At 43.7% G+C, this 23,003-nt stretch overlaps 1 protein-coding gene across 7 annotated transcripts in view; it reads left to right on the top strand.

Annotated features, from left to right (window-relative positions):
- The window catches only part of RIMBP2 (RIMS binding protein 2), a 349,201-nt gene that overhangs the window by 276,746 nt on the left and 49,452 nt on the right, over positions 1-23,003 (top strand). For all 7 annotated transcript variants that reach the window (XM_050923458.1, XM_050923459.1, XM_050923460.1 and 4 more), the window contains 4 exons: positions 1,502-1,653; positions 4,927-5,003; positions 12,595-12,704; positions 15,429-16,241. In XM_050923458.1, the coding sequence (XP_050779415.1) occupies positions 1,502-1,653; positions 4,927-5,003; positions 12,595-12,704; positions 15,429-16,241 (1,152 nt within the window). The remainder of the gene's footprint in view (positions 1-1,501; positions 1,654-4,926; positions 5,004-12,594; positions 12,705-15,428; positions 16,242-23,003) is intronic.

Raw genomic sequence — 23,003 nt, forward strand, 5'->3', positions numbered from 1 at the left:
AAGTTGGACCAAGGAACATACTAAAAAACCCTCTGACAATGTCTTTTAGGAGCTCATCCTCCTCTGCGGTACAGTTGATGAGTCTCAGTGGCATGTAACGGGGAAGAGGCACTTCCAGAACAAAATATCACATTTCAAACTCCTAGCGCAATTGGAGGGGAGCAGCTGACCTCACATGTGACCAGGACTTGAAAATAAGAGCATGGACTAGTTGTATTAAAAAGAGAGGAGAGGAAGGCTGAGAAATCTGATTGTGGCAGCAGTGCCCCAAATTCTTTGCTCTGATTTTTCTACAGCTGCTGCTGCTTCAGATATAATTAGCCCCAGCTTGCTATTTCCTTCTTTCTTACTTGTGGCTCCAGGGGAGTAGTTTGACTGGTGAAGGAAAACATAGGGCAGCATTTTATATTCCATGTTTACCAATCCCCTTTGCAGCCTTGAGAAGCACATTTTTTAAAAGCATATTTCACAAGCCTTTAGGGCTTGATCCTGGGAATACTAAGTACTCTTAATGTCTACTATAGTCACTAGGAGTTCAGGCTGCTTAGCATCTTGCAGGATCGAGTCTCTTATTCCTTTAATGGTCTGGTGTATTTTATCTTTTATTAGCAACATTTTTATAATCAGAAAAAAATGTTCAAAGTGGCTCCAGAATTTTCTCATTTTTTCCTTAATGTGTCTCCTGCATTTTTTAGAAAGTTTAATGATTGTGTTTGTGACTTAGAATATGGGCTGTGGAACAAGAAACTCCAATTCTAATGCTGCTCTGCCACTGATATACCATGTAGCACTGGGCAAGGCACTTACCCGACCTTGTTACCTGATCTGCAGAATGGAGATGGTAGGACTTGGTTGTTCTCTGGCAGTGAAAAGATCTTAAATTGGGTATATATTTTCACTTAGATTAAGGCCCTTTGCACATCCACAGTGACGTAAAAGTGCCTTATTATAAATGAGGATTAGGACCAGTAGTACGTACCTATCTCCCTACAGGGTATTGAGCATTAATTAGTTAAAACTTTTTAATGCAAGTGCTAACCTAAATATTATTATTGCCAATAAATAGTATTTACAAGCAGGCTTGTTTTTTTTTCATGCCAACATGAAAAATAATCTTAGCATGTGTGTGAAATTACTAGAACATGTAGTCATCTCATATAGTAACCTTTTCTCTTTTCCAGCTGGTTGGTAAAAATTGGGAGATGATTCATGTTTATTTGCTCCTTAGCTCTGATCTTGACATTAAAATGTCTTCACATTCCCCATAATTGTCCATTAGAAGTTTTTTGGGACTTTTAATCTGCTGAACAGATACAGAATGGGAAGTGGCAATGGATGCTTGCTCTGTGCTACCCTTTGCCCTCCCTTCTCTGGAGGAGCCATTAATAGGGGTCAGATGGTCGTTCACACCCTGTGACCTATTCAGCATATAATGCCTCTGCTGTGACTGTCAACTAGGTTGCCACTTTGTACCAATTGTTGTGTTTTTATTTACGGGTAGGTAACGAAAGCCCCTCTGGAAGTCGTTGTGTGATTTCGGAGTTTATACGACCCCTGCAGATATCTGGTGACAAACCAGAACAGTTGTCCGTCAAACCTACTTTTCTGTCCAGGTCAAGATCCGGCAGCCCAAGATGCAGATTTGATTCAGACGTGAGTCTTTTTAAGTTGGTGACACTGGGAATGTGTTTGATCGGCCAGAGCCTTCCTTCTTCAATGGGATAGGTGTGCTATACCTCAGTATTTAACTGCACTTCTGAACAGTCAAGGGCTGGGATTTTCAGGAGGACCCAAGTGATTTGAGAGCATAAATAATGGGATTATTGTTCATCTAATTCACATAGGGGGTTTGAAAATCCTATCTAGGAAACCTGACTGTCTTGCATTCTGGTCTTTTGCTTAGTTTGTTTATTTAGTCCTTGTGAAATGTGTCACATTTTTGTCAATCTTTTTTGTGCCCATTAGTGGTGCTAGATTGACATAAATCCTCTATCCACAGGACAGATAATGCATCTGTAAAAGCAGTATTCCACTCGATGCCCTGCCAGTGTGCCTCAGCTCTGTTCTAGAAAAGCCACTTCTAGGTGTGAGAAGTGGATCATTCTCTTTGCCCTGTTCTTTGCTTGGTTTTCATGATGTGGAAATCCACTCATTAGTAACTGGAATGCTATCGCCACGTGGACCAGTTTCTATGGTGCCATTCTTATCTGAATTTGAACCTGCAAACTGGAGAATCCCTTCAGCCATTCAGCTTCCTAACATATCTGCATTTATTTCCAGTTTGGGAAAAATTCAGCAGAGATATTGACAATATTTTATTATTGCTAATCTTTGCACATCTCAGGACTAGCAGGAGGAAATTCACTGAAACACCATTCAAGTTCTTCAGTGTACTTGATTATGACTCCTTTTCCTTCATCTCGTCATGTGCACAGTCTTAACACCCAAAAACAAAACTCCTGTAGACTTGAATAAGGATGAAACCCAAACGCCTCTTGTAGAAATGTTATAGGGTTCTATAAAAATGCTTCTAAATCCCAATCAGATTTAATAGAGATTAAGGTCCTATCTATAGATTTCCTTAACCAGGCTGTAGAATTCTATGAGTGGGATCTCATTATCTATTAAAAACATATATGGGATGATTTAAAAAAATCTATTAAAAATACATTAAATTCTGTAAGACTGTTCCCTGAGGGCAAACAGAATTAGAAAATAATGAGGGTTGTAATGATATTTTATTGGATACAGTCCTGATTTTTCCCTCTGTCAAACATTTTAAAAGCAAATAGCCTGAAATTGTGTTCAGATGCTGTGGCTGTAACATAGGGATTGCTCCTGAACTCCAGGAAGTTGATTGCATCAAAATGCTTGTGGACATCACTAAAAATCAAAGTGTAATACAGGATATTCTACAAAAGAATTAGATTCCTACTAGCTTCTACTAATATGCCACTCAATATCCACATCTCGGGGTCTGTTGACCAAGAAACACATACAGATAAACTCTTAATACCATTACTGGGAGGTGTGAGCATCCACTGCTTGATGAATAGGCTGCATCAAGAGCAGTGAAGCCAAAAAAGGCGGCATAGCAACCAAATTTAAGGAAGCAGAACTAACAGCACAGAACAGAACAAGTGCATGTCAAATTTAATCCTCTTCTATTATTTTTCAGTTGTCTCTCACTGAGAATGTCAAGCAGTTTTTAACTGAATTGCTCATTGTTCTCCTTTCTAAGTGTAATTATTTGGTGCCCTCATACCTCTCACATACACACACAAGTTTAGTTACCAACCAAGGTACAATATCCAGTATCCAAGGGAAAAAGTATATAAATTACACCGTAAGGAAATCAGCCTTTGAAATATAAAATCTGAGAGTGGTACTTGTTGTTGTAATTTCTGACATCAAAAGGGAGCACAGTCCATTCCACAAAGACAACCCTGCAACTTCCATGATTGTTAGTAAGAATACTGGCTCTGTTCCCAGGGTAATTATTATCGGCTCAGTTGTGAGCCTGGCTGCACACATCTATGCAGGGAGTCAGGGGACATAAGGAGCCTTCATACACCACTGTACAGGCTATGCACATCACCAGTGCCAGCTGCTACTCCCATTCTCATATGGTGGGCAATGAGTAGGCAGCAAGCATGGAGAGTGTCCGGAGTCTTGGTTGTGCCCACCAAGAGAGCAGCCCATGCCCCAGAGCCAGCGCAGAGAAGAAAGTTACATGCACCAACCTTTTAGCTGGAGCATATTGCTTCATAACGAACTAGGAGACAGGAGGAACTAATGAGACTCCAAATCACAGTCTGGTGCCTTCCTGTCTCCTGGATTATAGGGTTACCATTCAGCCCCATGAAAGCTTCCCTGCTTGACTCCACAGCCTAACTTGGTATTTCTGTTTTAAGGAGAAGTTGCTACCTCAGTTCTCCTAGAGGTGTCTAGCAAATTGTAAAACAGAGGACAGTGAGAAATGTATCCCTCCTTTACGAACTCTGCCTAGCATCGAGCAGGAGAGGCAGAGTTTTTATTGCTTCAGTACACTGAATTTCAAGAATGTATCTCATGCAGATCCAAAATACATGGGACCTTTTTATGTTGACTCAGCAGTACAGTTTAATCACTAGGTTTTCTGCTCATTAATTCATGGTGGAATCAAAATTATGGCTTTGCTATATTGTGCTGCATTAGGCATCATGGTGAATTCAGAGCTAATATGTTTTTCCACTGGGTTAGTGGAGTGAATGGAATTAAGCAGATGGGGACTGGTTTGGGAGAGTTTTATTTGGTGTGATTCTTCAGCTAATAGTGGTCACAATTTAAAAAAATCAATGTGTGCCTACAGTTACAAGTTAGTGGTATCTAAGGTACCACAATAATTTCCTATTCTAACTATAGGGTATCATTATGAGCTAACTGTGTAAATGTTGACATTTTAATGGCAGCTAACACTGTACAAAATGCTAGGTGAATCATTTACAGTATGTCATCTTGGGACTAACTTGCTGAAGTTTTAATTAAAATAAAACAGCACACATTGGATAAATTACTGTTCATTATTAGTACACCTCTACCCCGATATAACGTGACCTGATATAACAAAAATTCGGATATAACGCGGTAAAGCAGTGCTCCGGGGTGGGGGGGTTGCACACTCTTGCGGATCAAAGCAAGTTCGATATAACGCGGTTTCACCTATAACACGGTAAGATTTTTTGGCTCCCGAGGACAGTGTTATATCGAGGTAGAGGTATGTACATATTTCTAAATAAAAATGAATCGCTGAAAACCTATATCTGACTGTTTCATGTCATCTGAAGTGTTTTGTATGTGTTGCATGTACTCAGGCTAGTTTATATATCCCATCAGGATAACAATGGGTGCAACAGTATAAATCCTATTGTCTTTATTTCTTTACAGATGGATAATGAACGGAATTCCAATACCTCAAAGCAAAGATATTCTGGGAAAGTCCATCTTTGCATCGCCCGTTATAGGTAACATAAACAGCTGGGGGGGAGGGGAATATAATTCCAAAATTGTGGGAGGGGGGTCACTTTTATTTTTTTTTGGCAGATGTAATTAATGTCCAGACCCCAGTCCTGTTCATATACAACTCTAAGTAAAGGGGCTATTCACAGTGGGGTTCAGGGAAATGGACAAAATCTTAACCACACCCTACTTCCACAGCCTGGGCAAATGCTGTGCCCCACCCTCCATGCAAATAGGTTTGGCTGCTAAATTTGCATCCACAAAGACCCCTCCTGTATTTGTCAACCAAGCAACTTCATGATTACAGTGGATGGAGCTCCCCTATGCAGATACAAAGCACAGCTGCGTGGTTCACAGAGTGCAGGCTTTCTTGTGCAGGCTTTCCGCCTCCTACCCTCACCCTCTTGCACAGTGGAACTATGCAGCTTTTTTCATTGCCTTTTGGGTTGTACATGCCTGCAGACAGATGGGGACAGGGTTTGCACCCTAGTCATTCTCTGGCCAGCTGGCCTGGGGAAAGGAGGTCAGGGAAGAGCAAACAACATTTGTCAGAAGGGATCCTGCTAATCAGTGTCTTTCTCAGTGTATAGATAACTTCAAATCAGCAAAGGGTAGTCTCAGAATGGAAATGATAACATTCTACATTAATTCGGGCTCTGTGTCTGACCATTACAGAAAGGTTTTCCATAGAGACACAAGCCTGATCTTTTAGAATTGCTTTCTCTGCTTCAGCGTCCTTCCTTCCTGAGAGAAGCAGTGACTGCAAATCAGAGTGTACACCTGGAATCTTCAGTGCCAGCAGATGGCATGGGAGTTCCTGTGAAAGTGTGGTTTGTCTGCTGACTGATCTGGGTGTGTTGAGCCCTCTGGCACTCAGTTACTCCTGGGGGAATTCTGCACCCCTGTGTGTGTACAGAAGTCATCTCCTTTCCAGATTTCTTTTCTTCCCCAAAGAAAAATGACTTTCTGATAGGGAAGCAAAGGGAAACCACAAGAGTGGTCATGCATCACTCCCCGGCAACATGGGTGCCTTGTTTCAGGCACTTGGAGCAGCCAGTGGAGTGGTAAATCACTGGGAAGGAGGATGCCCTGGCCAGTGGCTCCTACCCTGTGCCAGGCTCACCTACTAGTCCTGGCTGGGCTGGGAAGGATGCATCTTCCTTTTCCCCTGCAAGGAGCGGACGGCAGGCCCATGGACAGCAATTCCAGGGCCAGGGCCATCCCTGGGAGGCGGGGCCCAGGGTGGAAGTGACGAATGCATCACTTCCAGGACTGACCGCCTGGCCCATGGGGCCCCCTAAAGCACGGGGGCCAGAGTGGTCGCGCATGCCTAGGAGCCCTGCAGCTTGCCAGGGTGATTTAAAAGGCCCCAGGGCTCCTGGCTGCTGCTACTGTGGAAACAGTGGTGGCCGGGAGCCTCCGGGCCCTTCTAAATCAGCCAGCCCCTGGGAAACTGCCCCCTTTGCCCCCCTCCATCGGCGGGCATGCTGGCCAGGGCTGATTCAGACCCACCCCCAGAAAGCTGTCTGGCTGCAGGAAGTGCCGCACTCCTCCCTCCCCCACTTCCTCAGCCGTGGGAGGAGGAGTCACTATAAGGGGAGCTGCTCCCCCATCTCACCCCCTGCACCCAGAACCCCCATACTGACACCTCTGTACCCAAACCCACCTCCCAACAAGCCTCACCCTCTGCATCTGGAGCCCTCCTGCACCCAGGAACCCCCACTGAACCCGACATCCCTGCATGTAGATCCCACCCCTGCACCCAGACCACACCCCACACTCGAAACCCCACCCCAGCAAGCCCCACCCCACCTGCACCTGGACCACCCTTACTAGCCCCCCACACTCTCCACCAAACCAGCACCCAGACCTGCACCCTACCAAGTCAGCACCTGGACCCCCCTGCTGAGCCCCACCACCTTCCCCTAGACCCCTTGCAGAGTGTCATTGTGTCTGCACCCACAACCGCCCCCAGTGAGCCCCTGTTCATCCAGATCTCCCTCACACCTGGACCTCCCACCAAGCCACCCACACCCAGATTGCCCCACATATTACCCTGTCACCTCACATCTGGTTCTCCCTACACTAAGCCCCTCCATACTTGGATCCTGCTCGGCTGAGCCTGCCTGCCTATATCTAGTGTGATTGGCACAGAGGAGCAGGGCCCCAGGGTGTTTCTGGGACAGCCCTGGTCCTTGCACTGTGTCAGGGTCAGGTGCCACTTTACCACCGAGTCCATGTCTGGGGGTGAGGGATGCAGGGTGATCTCCTACCTCTGTGGAGTCGGTGGCCTGTGCTCCTCCTGGCCATGCTGGAGCCTCCAAATTTATTTATTGACAAATAACATTTGCAGAATTTTAAAATATTGTGTGCACATTTTTAAATTTTTGGCGCAGGATGCCATCGGGAGTGCCACTCCCTGATATTGCAAATCTCAGTAATCAAGGTGTTTTAATACTAAATTTAAGTCTAAATTTCCCCAGAATTAACCTGGCTAACAAAGAGGAGGATTCATGCCAGTCTCAGTTCCGTTACAGTGTAATATTCAGTGTACTGCAGAGTTTAGGTGACAGTGCAAGAGCCCAGAGGAAGGCACAGATTAAACTCACTTTCTCTAGAGGAACATGATTTTAGTTCTGCCACAAGTACTATGAAGCTCACCCAATTGAAGAAAATTCCTAAACAAACCAGGATGAAACTAAAAGATTATTAATTGATTCATTAAATGCCTTATATATTGACTTTAAGTGGCTGCAGTCATACTTGAAGAGCTAGTAGAAAAAGAACAGATGAAGATTGCTTTCTTTGTAGGCTTTAAAAAACAAACACACCCAAACCTTTTATTGTAGGCAACAGTGCACTTTCCATTTATGCTAGATTTAAAATAATGCACTTTCCATTGGCTTTTAGCATGTCTAACAGGCAAGTCTAACATGGTATGTTCAACATACCCAGAACATTTACTTTCAACCTGGACAATATTAAAAAAAAAAAAAAAAAAAGAAGAGGAACAAACCAGAAAATTGTATTTGTTGTAAATGCCAAAACAAAAAAAAAGGGGACGGGGGGACCACAACATCTCCCAGTGCTAGGCAGCAAGGTGCTGTGGTTAGAGGAGAGGAACTGGGAATCAGGAGACCTGGAAACTGATCATGGTTCTGACACCTCCTCAATGTGTGACTTTAGGCAGGGCCAGAATCCCTGTGGCCCTCACTTTCCTTATATGTATAAATGTGATGATACTTGCCTACCTCATCAGAGAGGGATTGAACGGACTCTTCCATCAATGCATGTGAGATGCTTTCCTGATCCACAGATGGAAGGTGCCGAAGTCCAGCACATAGCCTATGCATCTCTTAAATCCCACTGCCCTTTCTAGTGGACCTCTGCACCGTGGTGAATTCCAACTCCTGTGTGGAGTATTCTTAGTATTATACAACTTTCTATGCCTGTTAGTTGCTTCTCATTGATGATGATTTTATTATAGATCAAATATTATTCTAGTTGCATTAAATGATGCACTCCAGCGTATTTACAGTGCACAGAGACTATTTCAAGGCAATTAAACACACCCGTGAACTTAAATAAAGCAAAACTTAATAACTTAACAGCTGCGGAAGTATAATCATTGTATGCTTCCCGTGCAATTTCAGTCAGCAAGTAAACTTGTGTCTGTGCTTAATCAAAATGTCTTCATTTCAAGAGCCAAGAGTCAGTATGGTGTCCATGGAAATGTGCCTTTTTTATAGCCTATGCCATTTTCCTGTGAGCAAAGCGCAAGTAATATTTATATTGCATTAGCGATGTTGGCTACAAAATAAGAGGAATTTGTCCAGGGAAGAGAGGAGAAGAGAGGAAATCTTGTACATTTAAATTGGCTCACAAATCCATCAGAGTAGCACCATAGGAGGTCAGAGTTTTCATTAAACGTTAATGAGGTGAGAGTCATTAAATACAATTATTGGCATGAGAATTTGTGTAAAATAAACAATAAATAGCATAAAGTAAGTAGGGTTACATACATCCATATTTTCCCGGACATGTCTGGCTTTTTAGTTATTAAAGTGCCATCTGGGAGGAATTTTTAAATATCTAAAAACATCCGGGAAAATACGGACGTATGGTAACCCTAGCATGGGAGCTGCCGCAGCCACGGAGTGGGGCTTGCAGGCACTGGCAGTGCATAGAGAGCCCTCTGCTCCTCCCCCGCCATGACCCAACGAGCCAGAGGGACCTGCCAGGGGGCAAGGTGAGGAGTCCTGGTGGTGCTTACCTGGGGAAGCTCCCGGGAAGCATCCAGCAGCTCCCTCTGGCTCCTAGGGTCAGGTTGGAGGGGGGAGGGGGACGGAGGCACAGAGGTGGAGAGGGTCTCTGCATGCTGCACCGGCTCCCTCCTGCCCAATCAGAGCTGCAGGGGCAGGGCTTGCAGGTGCCGGCAGAGAGCCCTCCATCCCCAACCTGAGGAGCCAGAGGGACCTGCCGGATGCTTCCTGGGAGCCAGTGGCTGGCTGGCGGGCAGGTGGGTGAGGAGGTGAGTGGTGAGGGAGCCAGTGGCTGGTGGGCAAGCAGGCGGGTGAGGAGGCAAGTGGAGGGCGGGGAGGGTGAAGAGGCGAGCGGCAAGGGAACCAGTGGCTGGCTGGTGGGTGGGCAGGTGGGTGAGGAGGCAAGCGGTGAGCCAGCGGCAGGTGGGGGTTCTTGGGGTGGGCATAGGGGTTTCTGGCAGGGGTGTGAGGAGGAGAGTGGCAGGGGGGAGGAGGTGAGCAGAGGGTGGGGAACTGAGGAGGGACGCAGCAAGCCAGCGACGGGCCAGGGGGTTAGGAGGGGTGCAGTGATGGGGCCAAGAAAGGAGAGGGCGGGACCTGGGGCAGAGTGGGGGAGGATGGGGGTGGACTGTGGGTGGGGCCTGTGGAGTGTCCTTGTTTTTGAATGTTCAAATATGGTAACCCTAAAAGTAATGATGTGTGTATGCACAAAACAGAGAGAGACAGACACATGCACACCAAAGCAGCTTGTTCGGACTGACTCTTGGGTTATTTCAGAAAGCAATTGCCGCTTTGAAGAGAATACGCACACACACTGAGCTTTTGCAGGCTAAGGATAACGGTGTTGCTGTGGCTACAGCCCTCAGCATATAGGCTGTCACTCTGGTTTTATTGCTTGAATTTGTTTTACATAGATTTTCATTTTTACCTTGTTGCCTTAAGACTGTCTGGGCAATCATTCCACCATCAGGCTTCCATGAATGTTAATAAGCTGTTTATGGGAAGGCAGCACTTTGAAACAGTGGACAAGAAGCTTTCTGTTTCCCTTTTGTTGTCATACTCTGCAACATGGAGGGAAGGGGTTGTAAAATCCTTTTCTCCAATATGCTGGTTATGTTCCCCATTTGAACATGATCTTATGCTGTTCTCTGCTGCTACCGTGTACAGCTCTCCTTCTAAAAGGCTTGCAGCACCATCTTGTTTTCCCCATGAGCAATATGGTCACCCTAACAAATCGATGACTGTTTAGGAGTTGGTAGTGATAATGCTAAACACAGAAATTCATGGTCTCTGCAAGGATTGAGTTCAGCTCCTCCTGCTGCAAAAGCAGAGCAGGGCTGGAAGGGGGTGGGGTCAGGGAAATTATTTTTATCATTTCATTTATGCACACAGATGCATACTGTGGGGTGGAGTTTGAGGCCTGATGCAAAGCCCCCTTTGAAAGATATCGGTTGACTTCACTAGGCATTGTATTGGGCCCTTAATCCTGAAGTTCTGATGGATACAAAGGTATAAACTGTTTGCTGGTCTACTAAGAGCATAAGAATTTCAAGGAATTATTACAAGCATGATTATCCTTCATGGGTATTCAGCAGGACTTGCTAATTCATAATCTAGTACAAATATCTGATAAATGCTTTATGCCTTCTAAAAGCTTTTCTCTGAGTGTGAGTCAGACTTTGCTATAATTGATTGCTTTATGGAGAAGAGTAATTCATGAAAATAGCAGATCCTGATAGAGATGATTTAGGAAAAGACCCATATAAGGTTTTGTATAGTTGTTTTAAAATTCAGTAAAGACATAGGCTGGGATATTCAAAGGAGCGTAAAAGGATTAGTTAGGTAAATTATTTGGAAAGAGGTGAACAGTGAGGAGGCAAAGTTTACAGATGGTGCAAAACTACTCAAGATAGTTAAATCCAAAGCAGACAGCGAAGAGTTACGGAAGGATCTCATAAAACTGAGTGACTGGGCAACATACTGGCAGATGAAATTCAGTGTTGATAAATGCAGAGTAATGCAAATTGGAACGCATAATCCCAACTGTACGTACAAAATGATGGGGTTTAAATTAGCTGTTACCGCTCAAGAAAGAGATTGTGGAGAGTTCTCTGAAAACATCTGCTCAATGTGCAACAGAGGTCATACAAACTGGACAGAATGTTAGGAACCATTGAGAAAGTAATAGATAAGAGAATAAATATCATAATGCCACTATATAAATCCATGCTATGCCCACAGCTTTAATACTGTGTGCAGGTCTGTTCGGCCCATCTCAAAAAAGATATATTAAAATTAGAAAAAGTACAGAAAAGGGCAACAAAAATGATTGGGGGTCTGGAACAGCTTCCATAGGACGAGAGATTAAAAAGACTGGGACTATTCATTTTAGAAAAGAGATTAAAGGGAAATATAATAGAGGTCTATAAAATCATGAGTGCTGTGGAGAAAGTGAATAAGGAAATGTTATTTCCCCCTTCATGTAACACAAGAACCAGGGATCACCTGAGGAAATTAATAGGCAGCAGGTTTAAAACAAACAAAACAAAGTGCTTCTACACACAGTGCACAGTCAACCTGTGGAACTCATTGCCAAATATTGTGAAGGCCAAAAATATAACTGAGTTCAAAAAAGAGTTAGATATGGTCATGGTGGATAGGTCTATCAGTGGATCCCCATTGCTCTGGGTGTCCTTAGCCTCTGACTGGATAATTGCCCTGTTCTGTTTGTTATCTCTGAAGCATCTGGTGTTGGCTACTGTCATAGAATATCAGGGTTGGAAGGGACCTCAAGAGGTCATCTAATCCCACCCCTTGCTCAAAGCAGGACCTATCCCTAACTAAATCCCCAAATGGCCCCCTCAAGGACTGAGCTCATAACCCTGGGTTTAGTAGGCTGATGCTCAAACCATTGAGCTATCCCTCCCCCTGGAAAGGAAACTGGCTGAGATGGACCATTGGTCTGACCCAGTGTGACCGTTTTTATGTAAGCACTATGGGGTAGGGACCCTCTTTTTGTTCTGTGTATTCCTAGCACAGTGGGATGCTGCTCCATGGCCAGGGCTTCTTGGTGCTATAGTAGTACAAATAATAAATAACAGCAATAATAATATAATATAATATAATAATATATAAAGGTGACTCCGCTCCTCTAGGCTCTCTGCTAAAATATGTATTTCAAAAGGTGAGGCAAGAAGATGGAACTCTAGAGCTACTCTCATGTGCAGCCTTTAGAACTACATTCTGCTGTACGGTTATTATTCAGCGGTGTGTGGTTGTAACTCCTAAATACACTCATTGCCTGAATGAAGTTTCCATCTGTGCTTCACTGCAGTTACAACCCGTTTGATGGACCGAATGAAAATCCAGAAGCAGAGCTCCCCCTTACAGCAGGAAAATACCTCTATGTGTATGGAGACATGGATGAAGATGGCTTCTATGAAGGTTTTGTTTATTTCTATCTTCTTATTAGTTTATGTTGATTTGAAACAATTTAACTCCCATTGTGAGTTATCTGTGACCAAAATCAACTGATGAAGTACCCTATCATCATCCCTTTAATTAAGAGAATTTACGCACCAGCAAAGCAGCTCCTTCCACTAATTTATGAGACTCCCTGAACCATCAGCATTTCCCATTTGGCAAGATTTGTGCTGACAAGAATGCATAGTGAGATTTCAGTTTTTGCCTCAAAGATCCTTGACTGTCCTCAAGCTGTGAATATTTGATTCCTCTAATCTATGTAGAATTTCCTCTTGCTAGACACTGATACAAAGTCATATTGGAACAAGGTGGCAAGTAGTGGTTTGATACAATAGATTAATGACTCCGGGAATACTGTTTACTTTTCATTCACTTTCATTCTGAAGTTGCTCCCTGCGACATCGACTTCATATCTTATCTTTTTCACAGGCGGCTGCTCTTCAAACTGGTGTTGTCTTGAGCAGTGTGTCAGATATCAAACATCATTAGCACTCAATGGCTTTTCTGAATTGACAACTTAAGCAATACGAGAACGGTTCTTGTGACTCGTCTTGCAGAGCACTGCAGTGCATGCATAACTCGGCTCAGATAAATAGCCTCATTGGGTATGTCTACACTGTAATTCCAGGTTTAGTAGAACTCAAGTTAGCAGAGTCTGGGTTTGTAACTCCAGTTAGAAATGGTTGAACACTTGGTCCCAATGTGGGGCTCGAACATCTACACTATATTATGCAGGCCCGAGTCCAACAACCCATATCCCAGACTTCCTAGTGCCCCCCACCCAAAATGTGGCTGCTCTAACCCTTTGTTTGTGGTGCAGTGTGGGAAAACTTGACTGTCCGGAGGACAAAGAAAGTCAGTCCATAGGATTGTGGGATACTTTTGTTGGACTCCCAGAGCATGAGAACAGTGGGGCTGCATCTACACTGCAAAGCAATAGGGTTTGAACTCTAAGTCCTGGCTTGACTCAGGCTCAGACCCACCACCTCCATGGGTTCCAGGATCTGAGCCCTGGATTAGTGTGATTTGTGTGTAGACAGAAGGGAGGTTAGGCTTGAGCCTTAGTTTGAACCCTTGGCTTTCATTGCTGTGTAGACATACTCATTGACTGTAGTGGAATTGCTTATGAGGAAAATTATATACATGATTAACTGTCCTGCAAAACTGGGGCCTTGGTTTTTTTTATTTTTGCTTCCCATGACAAGGTATGTATGAGACAACACATGTTGACCCACTTTTTAACTTGCTTCCCTAATACCTGCATTTAAGGCTGGGCATGTATTTCATGAAGATTAACAGTGATAAACCAGTTGATAAGTAATTTCATTGTCTAAAAGTATCAACTTTATTTCTTCCTCAAATAACTCAATATTAGCTAGTGACAAATCAGTTTATTTGGTGGCCTAAATAAAAACTATAGACTTTTGCTGATACATATTTTGAACTCAGAAAGACCCACCAATGTGCAGTATTTCACTAATGAAATCCAATTAGCAATCACTGAGACATGCTCATATACAAATATGACTACACATGCAATCAGGTGTCCCCATTGAAATGAATCCTTGTGGTCAAGGCACTGGACTGGGACTCAGGAGACCTAGGTTCAATTTCTGGCTCTGCCACAGACTCCCTGGGTGACTCGGGGTATGTCACTTAGTCTCTCGGTGCCATACTTACTCACCTCTAAAATAGGGATGATAATACAGCCTTTGTCTGTCTTGTCTATTTGGACTTTTAGCTCTTTTGGACAAGGATCGTCTCTTATTGTGTAATTCTACAATGCCTAGAGCCACGTGGTCCTGATCTCAGCTGAGGCCTCTCAGTGCTTACTGAAAGACACAAAATAATAAATTCAAAGCAACTTCACAATATGAGAGATCAAATAATCATGTTCATGTTGCTTGAATCTTGGGTTGTATTGTATGCCTGAGATTCTCATGGACTTCAATGAAAGTGGTTAGCACATGGTTTAATTGTGTAACTGTAATGGGGTCTTTGTAATGTGAAGGACACTGCTATTGAACCTTTGATGGAAGGTGAGGAGAGGCTACCTGCTTTAGTGTGCAGATTCCAGGCTGAGTGTATTTTGGGAATGGATATTAGCAGTATGCTACTGTGTTTTATAACCACTTGGATCTGTCAGCTGGATCAGTAACTCAGCAGAACAAAACAGTTACAACCACTGAGGTCTTTTTCTTAAAGAATAATGTCTGTAGCAAGGGAGCAAAGTGAGCAAAAGCAGAAAGTAAAAAAAGCATGAACAGAAAACGCCCCACCTTTGGAGTTCAACCTAGCCCTTTGATCGCTGTCTGAGAAAGCAGACTTTCCCAATCAGCCTCTTTAGGCACTTTTTCTGAACCTCTCTGCCAGGGAAGGGAGGACATCTGAGCTGCCATTAACCCGTTGTTCACCAGGGACCTGTCAGTGCCTTGCAACCCCTTACAATGACCTACAATGCAAAATATGGCTGCTTATACCTTTAAACAGGATTTTAATCAATAGCGTAAGTTTGATTTAATTCATCTTCACCTAATAAAACTGATCTACAGTATTTCATATTATTTAATGTACTTCTTCAACCCAACACTACCAGAGGAGAGAGTCTTCTAGAAGACAGCGTGGCTGGTAGTATGAGAGGAGTGTTCTTTTGTTAATGATATTTGGGTTGTTCTGTCTCACCAGGTGAACTTCTAGATGGACAAAGAGGACTGGTCCCTTCAAACTTTGTGGATTTCGTTCAAGATAATGAGTCCCGTTTGTCAAGCACCGTAGGCAGTGAGCAAGATCAGAATTTTATCAACCATTCGGGTCATGCATTGGAAGGAGATAGTCTATTGGAGCTCAATCCGCCAAGTCACATAGAGTCCAACGTAATCAACAATGGCACGGGAACTCTTGATATGAACATTGATGAAATTGGAGAAGACATTGTGCCTTATCCTAGAAAAATCACCCTTATTAAACAACTAGCCAAAAGTGTTATTGTGGGCTGGGAGCCACCAGTAGTGCCACCTGGATGGGGAACCATTAACAGCTACAATGTCCTGGTTGACAAAGAAATACGGATGAATGTGTCCTTTGGAAGCAGAACTAAAGCTCTTATAGAAAAACTTAACATTGCTACTTGCACATACCGAATATCAATTCAGACCATTACGAGCAGGGGTAACTCAGATGAGCTACTGTGCACTTTGTTAGTTGGGAAGGATGTAATTGTAGCACCCTCTCATCTTAAGGTGGACAACATAACGCAGATTTCCGCTGAGCTGTCCTGGCTTCCTACCAATAGTAATTACAGTCATGTGATCTTTCTGAATGAAGAAGAGTTCGACATTGTCAAGTCTGCTAGCTACAAGTACCAGTTTTTTAATTTGAAGCCCAACATGGCCTACAAGGTGAATGTCATGGCAAAGCCTCATCAGATGCCCTGGCAGCTTCCTCTGGAGCAACGGGAAAAAAAGGAAGCCTTTGTGGAATTTTCTACATTGCCAGCAGGTTTGATATTTTTTTTCCTGTCCCTTAACTTTGCAATTACAATTACTATAGAAATGCCAGTTGCTCCAAGACTAGTCCAAGTAAAACTCCTTCAGAGTCTAAGTTCTGAATCATCCTCATGCACCAAAATAGTAATATAAAGCATTCCTTCCCATTGTTGTGTAATTAATTACTAGTATATACCATGTTCCTGCATTTGGAGCTGCCTGTGTAGATTCAGTTGCAGCAAGCCTGTAGTTTGCCCTTGTTGTTAGAACACTGTGTGTACTGTCACATATTTCTCAGTCGCAACCTACTGAAAAGTCAGGAGTTTTCTATTAATAATGATCTAAAGTTGGGCTGATTCCATTGAACTTAATGGGTTTTAACTGATTTGTGATTTTAGAAAATGAAAATCAGACATTTATTAAGAAAACGCATTTCGCACATCTTAAGTAACAAATGAGCTGAGTGGCTTGCAGCAAAGCTCCTGAACCTTGGCGTCTCAGTGTGATAATCACTTTTCTAATAAGATTTCTATTATGGTACTAAAAATACTTCACTGCCAAGGGTGGTAAATTAGCATAATTGGCGTATGCCAAGTTGCATAATCCTGCATTTATTTGTGCCATGACTTCTGTGAGGGATTGAAGGAGAAGTAAATACTAACTGATAATAAAGAAATCGTCATTTAAAAAAAATGGATAATAACATTTGAACTGTTTTCTGCTCCTACGACTCTGGTTCAGACTGGTACAAAGCTCTTAGTAGTTGAAAAATTCTTGTGATATTAGAATTACAGGGGTCTTGTCCATGAACATTTTCCTAACCCTAAGGCCTGATTCTGCAGCTCTTACATGATGTAACACTTGCTCACCTTAGTGGCCCTGCTAATTGAGGTCTAAGAGCCCACAGTATTAAAATGTAGTAAACAATGTTTCATTTGATAGAGTCCTAGAAATTAGAGATGGAAAAATCCTTTTAGGGCATTTCTAGTTCATCCCTGTCCAGCTACTACAGCATTGTCCACTCCTCTGTCTAGAGACTGGGGTGTTTCAGGAAGATACCCCTGCCAGATCATAAATTAGAGACATCCAAGTTTATCATCATCACTGAACCTGTAAGTACTGTGTTCCCGTATGGCTGCATGTTCATAGCCTGCTCAGAATAACCTCCCTGGGTTTCTAATTGATCTACCTATAGAAATGTGAATAGCTACCGATTTTCGTGCCATTTTCTTTGTTTACAGTTAATAATATTTCTGTAGCACTTTTCAGCCATAGATCTGAAAGCACTTTACAAAGGTGGTCAGTATCTTTATTCCCATTGGGAAAATTGAAGCACAGAGATGCTAACTGTTTTCCAAGATCATGCGGCTAGTCAGCAGAAGCACAGGGAGTAGAACTTAACTCTCCTGACTCCTATCCAGGGCCCTGTCCACAGACACAACTTGAATGTTTAAAGCTAATAAATCTGACAGACTTTAAAAAGCCAGGTGTAATTGGTTGTGTTATTCCATGCTGTGTTTGATTACCAACACTTGAGCGACGTTATCAGACTTGCCCCAGCAACTGAAGGAGACCAAGGAATGTTTCAGAAATGAAGTTGAAATGATGTAACGCAAAATGGTTTGTAAGGACAGTCACAGAATTGATGGTATGTGTGACATGAGCAGCGGCACAATCCAGAGATCATCACCAATATCTGAAAGAATTCAAACACCTCACCAGAGAGGAACACCACTATTAAAGACAATGCAGCAATCCACCTGCACTGCAATGCAGTTTCTTTCCTTTGTTCATCTACCTACTGGAAGGAACCATTTACAAGGAGAGGACTCCTCATCTCCTCAGACTTTCAGAGGCTTGACTGCCTTAGATGCAGTTCAGAGGAGAGATGGACTACATGTGGCTCATGGTGAGTGAAATTTCAGTCCAATGGCATATATTCTATGATTAGATTGGCTGCCTGTTGTGATAAGATTTCAGCAAAGTAACTGGAGTCAATTCTGTCCCCCACCATCCCACATTCAGGCGGTTTACGTGTAAGGAGACATGCAGGATAATAGTAGTGCCAGTAGGGAGCTAATAGGATTTTAACTCAACTGTTTTGAAAGTGCATTGGTTTATAACTTTGCACAAAAATATCCTCAGCCCAGGCATGAATTGTGTTGTAAGAAATGCAGCTTTAAATCATTTTGGTAGCTTGTAAAGAGTAAAATAAAAGATAGCTTGGACTCTTTGGTCACTTCTAAAAACACTGGGCTTGATTTCCTACCCCTCACAACCCTCCTGCAGTGGGTGTACTATGAACACCCCTACGCCCACAGGGACAGCTGTGCTGGAATGTGAAATCACTGCTGTGGGAGGGCAGGTGGCAGTGCTGCCTGTGCCTTTTGCGTGAGGGGAGGGAGACTGGCAGATGTAAACTTGTATATAGGCTCTACTGCACTGCTTTTTAAATTGTGTGGTGCACAGCCAGGGCAGGGGGAGGCTAACAGGAGGTGTAAGGTGGAGCTAGGGGCTGTTCAGGCAGGGCAGGCAGCAGGGAGAGTGAACAGTGTCACCCCAGTACTCGGTGGGGGTTGGGACAACCCAGTCTTGCCCATCCTAGGTGCTGCTCTTCATCTCTTTCCCTCCCTGACTGCTGGGGGCTCCCTGCTGGCTCTCCCTGCTGCTGCCCTGCCCTGGTCCGGACACCTGGCCAGCAGCAGCCTCATGTAATTTACACCCTCCCGAACCTATGAGAGCGAGTGGCTCTGGGCAGGGGAAATAGAGGGGCTGGAGTCCAGCCCCAGTTCGTTCCATGCTGCTGTACCATGGGCTTTCTTCAGGGATGGAGCCAGCTGGATCCTGCCACCGCCTTGGATGTGAGCTGTCAGCTCCCCTAGTTGAGTCACTTTGTGCCCCAGATGGGCTGATTATGTGACTCCCAAAGAGAAAGGGGGTGCAGCAAAAAAAGCTGGGGAACCTCTGCTCTACAGAAGCCAGCAGAGGCTGTCCAGGTGATGCTCTGAATCAGTACATCTGGGTACCGTGACCCCTCCCTGGCTGACTATCATAGTGAGTTACATACTATGGACCATATTATGGCATCATACTGGCGTAGGATTTCTGCTTCTAAGTGTGTGACATCATCCAACCCTCCTCTGCGCATGTGCATAAATTCCATTGACATTACTGGTGGTAACTACAGACATACACTCCCAAGGGGGAATTGTTACTTCTGTATGTGGTGCATTGCAAGCCCTCTTAGCGGAGAAATAGTTTCAGGTTCAACTCTGAATCATTTTGCTGTGTGAGTTCAAGTCATGCTCTCAGCATTATCTCTATTTCATATGCTGAACGTGAACAGCAGAAAGTGCTGCTTAATCGTATAGGTCCAAATCCCGAGGGCCTTCCTTGGCTTTTACTCTCTTACTAAGGCAATTTTCTGTTGAAATGTAGAAATTTGCCTGAGAGCTGATCTACATTGAAAATTGACAGTGACGTAGCTACGCCTCGCAATCCACACCCCTGAGAAACACAGCTATATTGACCTAAGCCCTGGTGTAGACAGCTATAGGTCAACAGAAGAATTCTCCCATTGACCTAGCTACCGACTCTGAGGGAGGTGGATTAACTGTAGCAACAGGAGAACTGCGCCCATTGCTGCAGTGAGAGTCTATACTGAAGCACTACAGCAGTGCTGCATCCGTGGTGCTGTAGCGGTTTTAAGTGTAGACATACCCTAAGTAAGGATGGGGTCAGAATGAAGGATCTGAGGAGAGTTAGCCCGCAGATATCCCCATACCATTTTTTTCTACAGCAGTAACTGAGTACAGTCCATTTCTTTAGAAATCTGAAGTGTTCCCATTATTTCTCTTTTCATCATAAAGAACAATGAAAGAAGAGAAGGTAGCTTGACCATTCACCCACAAAACACAGTAAGGAAGAGGACTGTACACATTGAAGAGACTCACTTAGAGACAACTTCCCAGTCCCAAATGCTATACAAACCTAGCCAAATAAGCATGCTGTGATGGTGCCTATAAATATGGTATTTTCAATAACCAAGGAGAGTAAATTGCAGCAAGGGGAAGAAACCAATGGCAAGTGACACTTAGGGCAGTGTGCAACAAAATGGAAAATGTCAGAATGGAAGGTTTGCGCATTCCATCCTATTGTCCAACATCTCTGAAATTATGTGGACTGTAGTTCACTGGGCCTGATCCTGCATGGCATCAGTTGAAGTCATTGAATGGGAATCGAATAAGGCCAGTCAGTGACTAGGGGGCCTCATCAGTATTTACCAACCTTTCCGCACCTGAGAGACGTCTTTTGTGAAAATGGTCACCAAATATTCACTATAGTCAGTGCTGACAACACTATGTAACCTGCTCTAAGCCCGGGTAGCTCTTTGTCTCCTCCTAGTGGCTAGATCATGTAGAGTGATTTCAGGCAGCTACTGCATAGGAACTAACAGGCAGCAAAAACTCATGCTTTGAGATCCACGTACCCCAGGGTCAGCTGATAACAGCTGATAACCCAGCCAGAGGCATTGTTGCAAATCCATGTCAGTTTCTGATTGTTTCACAGTCTAGTAAAATTGTCCATGATTAACAGCTAACAGTTTCAAGTATCAGCGCGGTAGCCGTGTTAGTCTGGATCTGTCACAGCTAACAGTTTAGTTCTTGAATTTCAGCATTATAGATATTGAAACAAAGGGAGATATGTCTTGAAATAAGGGGCAGAAATAGAAGTTAAAATTACAGCATGTTCCATATTTTTCTCTTGCAGGTATTATCAGAAGTAAGCAACCATGTTTCCCTGCTTCTAAACCCCAGGTAAAAGGAGGAGAAAGCGAACATGGATGGAAAGAACGTCAGATGTCTTAATAGGGCCGTTCTTACCATCTTATATGTACAGATTCACTCTGTGACCCTGGACTGTTCCCCCACCTAAACCACAACCTTATGATCTATCGTGTTAAGGAACATACTTCAATGGTTATTTTAAAAGATGCTGAGAAAGTAATAAAGATAGTTTGTCTGAAGGGCACATTGTTATTGTGCTGCTTTGACGAAAGATGCATATGGGTGAGTAGGTGTCCCAAGGTCTAGTGGTTGCCATAGCAAATGTCAGCTTTAGTAGACAGTGCAGAGTGAAGCACAGCATAGATGGCCACAGGCAGCTGTTAACTTTCATGCTGGCATTTTCCAAAGGGCTTCAAAGGGGCCTACAGGTGAATAAATGGGGTTACTTTCTTTGAAGGTTGGAAAGCCTCATTCTCTCCTGCCCTGATCAGTAGTGTGTACCCTCTCCAGAGAAAACCGCTTGTACTAAAAAAAGGTGGGGGGAGAGTGCTATATGAATTCTGAGCAAGTTGAACAAGGCGACCAGCCATGTTCCAGAGCAGTAGAGGGCAACTGCCTTAAAAATACAGGCCCAAGAGAGGCTGCCCCTCACTGATTCCGCTCACAGCACAAAAAGTCATATGTTTGCGTGATTAATACTTGAAAACACACATCCTTTTTATCTGGTCAACAGCTTTTTAAGTGACTCGTTAGTGCTGTGAAGGTTGGTCTTTAGTTCTTGGTCCACCAGAGCACTTCAGCATGTGCTTAAATTTAAACACTGATTGGTCCCTTTCGCCCTCCCCCCCTTTAATTTAAACCTTTGGCTGGGTCTTTTGGAGTCTCTTGCGCCTCTTTAGCTGCCTGCCCCACCTCTCTCCCTGTCATCATAGTATAGGTACTGTGTTTTTAGGATGTCTGGTCTGACCAATCACCTATTTTAGGTTCAAGAAGGACTTTTTCCATTGGGGCCAAACTGGCAGAGGTCTGGTGGGTTTTTTCACCTGTCAGCATCTAGGAGGTGCAATTAGGTTAAACAGGAGTAGGATTTAGGCATTAGTCGTCTATGTTAATGTTTAGTTCATCACAACTTGCAGCCAGTGTCCAGTGCAGATGAAAGGCGAGAGGGCCAGTTCCCAGAACTAAGACCCCTGGAATTTTGTTGGTGGACCTTGAGCCTGTGGGAGAAGGAGAGACCTGAAATCTTCACAGACCAAGGTCCCTCTTTGGTATCCTCTATCCCCCTCGCCAGGCAAAGGGTGAGAGGATTCAGAAAAGTAACCTTAATCATTGCGGTGGGCTCAGGAGAGTCTATCCTGAATAATAGGTTATATGACGGAAGCCCTGTAACTCCTGCATTGGACTCACATAAATGCCTGGTATGTGAGAATTGGAGGAGATGGGGTAGCTAGCACCCCTTCTCAGTGTTAACTTAATAAAGTTACGATCTGCTGCTTTAACCCATCCCTCAGTCACTGGCATGTCCTGATCAGTAAACACCTGCCGCAAATATTTGTTGTCACTCATATGTATTTTATATCATTCCATTGTTTCATCTCCTCTCCTAGTGCCTTTGTTTAGTGGATTAAGCTCTTTGAAAGTGTTGATGTTAAGTTAAAATAAATAAAAGAAGCCCCAGAATGCTCATCGTTGTCCCTTAAAATGAATTGCCACAGTGCTTTGATGCTGACCATGGAACTGCTCAGTAACAAATGTTCCCAGGGAAAACTGCTCTTAATTTTAGCAATGAATTTATTAGCGTAATCCGTCATTCACATGCAATTAAGTACAATATAAAAACTCAAGAAACCAGGTTCTGAAGATATTACAATGTGTACATGTACTTTAATAGCTGTGCGACATGGCTAAGCATAATTAACGATTGGTTTTATCAGGGCACTAGCTGAATTGTTTTAGATTGACACGCTCCTGTATAGGCAGAAGTTGCA

The sequence above is a fragment of the Gopherus flavomarginatus genome, chromosome 15 (genome assembly GCF_025201925.1).
Source record: "Gopherus flavomarginatus isolate rGopFla2 chromosome 15, rGopFla2.mat.asm, whole genome shotgun sequence".
Classification (NCBI taxonomy): Eukaryota; Metazoa; Chordata; order Testudines; family Testudinidae; genus Gopherus; species Gopherus flavomarginatus.